The 1,348-nt window shown below is 51.3% G+C and overlaps 1 protein-coding gene across 1 annotated transcript; it reads left to right on the top strand.

Annotated features, from left to right (window-relative positions):
• Window positions 1-4: 4 nt before the first annotated feature.
• LOC107580636 (probable G-protein coupled receptor 139) lies at window positions 5-1,096 on the top strand (the record flags this gene model as incomplete). Its single annotated transcript, XM_016266309.1, has 1 exon — window positions 5-1,096. A coding segment is annotated over one exon (954 nt), but the record flags the coding sequence as incomplete, so codon positions are not given.
• Window positions 1,097-1,348: the final 252 nt, after the last annotated feature.

Genomic DNA, 1,348 nt, shown 5'->3' with positions numbered 1-1,348 from the left:
CCTCACCGTGATCATCCTTTCTCAGCTGGTGCTACGGCGACAGAAGTCATCCTATAACTACCTACTGGCCCTGGCTGTAGCCGACATCCTGGTCCTGTTGATGATCGTGTTCGTGGACTTCCTGTTGGAAGACTTCATTCTCGGAGTGCCTCTGCCCCACTCACTAAACAAAGTGGTGCAGGTGCTGGAGTTCTCCTCCATCCACACCTCCATCTGGATCACGGTTCCCCTGACCGTGGACCGCTACATTGCCGTGTGCCATCCGCTGCGCTACCACACAGTCTCCTACCCAGCCCGAACTCGCAAAGTGATCTTGGTGGTGTATGTTGGCTGCCTGATCACCAGCGTCCCATATTACTGGTGGCCGGAGCTGTGGCACGGTCTGCCGGGAGCAAGCGCCAGTGGCCGCAACAGCAGCGCAGGCCAGCACGTGTTGGTTTGGGTCCACTGTGCAACGGTTTACCTGCTCCCGTGCTCTGTTTTCTTCTCACTCAATGCCATCATCGTACGCAAGCTCCGTTGCCGCCGTAGCTGCTTCGGTCTGCGTGGCTACTCCACCGGAAAAACCACGGCCATCCTGCTGGCCATCACCTCAGTGTTTGCTGTGCTTTGGGCACCACGCACCCTCATGATCCTTTACCACCTTTACACGGCCCAACCGGCAATGCCTGGACCAGCCAAGCTGCTGCATTTGGTCACAGACGTGGCGAACATGCTCGCGCTGCTCAACACCGGTGTCAACTTCTTCCTGTACTGCTTCATCAGCAAGCGTTTCCGCAGGATGGCCGGCACGGTGCTAAAAGCCCTTTTCCAATGCAGGAAGCAGCCGCCATTTTACGCCAGTCACAATTTCTCCATCACCAGCAGTCCTTGGATCTCACCAGCCAACTCACACTGCATCAAGATGCTGGTGTACCAGTACGACAAGAACGGCAAACCAGTCTGCATATCCTCCTGAACACCAACTCGAGTCATACCATACCAATATAACGCTGACTACTAAGTCAGGCAAGCTTGGGAAAAGTCCTTCCCGACTGGTGACGAGCTGAAGGCGGTGATCGGTTTGTTGGAAAGTGCCTCAACGAGAGATCCAGTGTCAGGTTCAGAGACATCTTAAGGCCAAAATATGGTTATTTTTCTGGCAAAAAAAAAATAATAATTGAGCAGGAGTGGTCATTAAGCTATAACATGCCTTATAAAAAGACTCATCTCAAAGTCAAGAGAAATTATGAAAGGCTTGCATTCCAGGCAATGACTGTCCAATTAGACCACTATACATATTGATGTGATTTAAAGAGTTTGTCTCTAGTAGGGCTGGGCAATATAAAAAAATTTATATCTCAATATT

The sequence above is a fragment of the Sinocyclocheilus grahami genome, unplaced genomic scaffold, assembly GCF_001515645.1.
Source record: "Sinocyclocheilus grahami isolate Dianchi unplaced genomic scaffold, SAMN03320097.WGS_v1.1 scaffold38191.1, whole genome shotgun sequence".
Lineage (NCBI taxonomy): Eukaryota > Metazoa > Chordata > Actinopteri > Cypriniformes > Cyprinidae > Sinocyclocheilus > Sinocyclocheilus grahami.
This window is presented reverse-complemented; position numbering and strand designations above follow the sequence as displayed.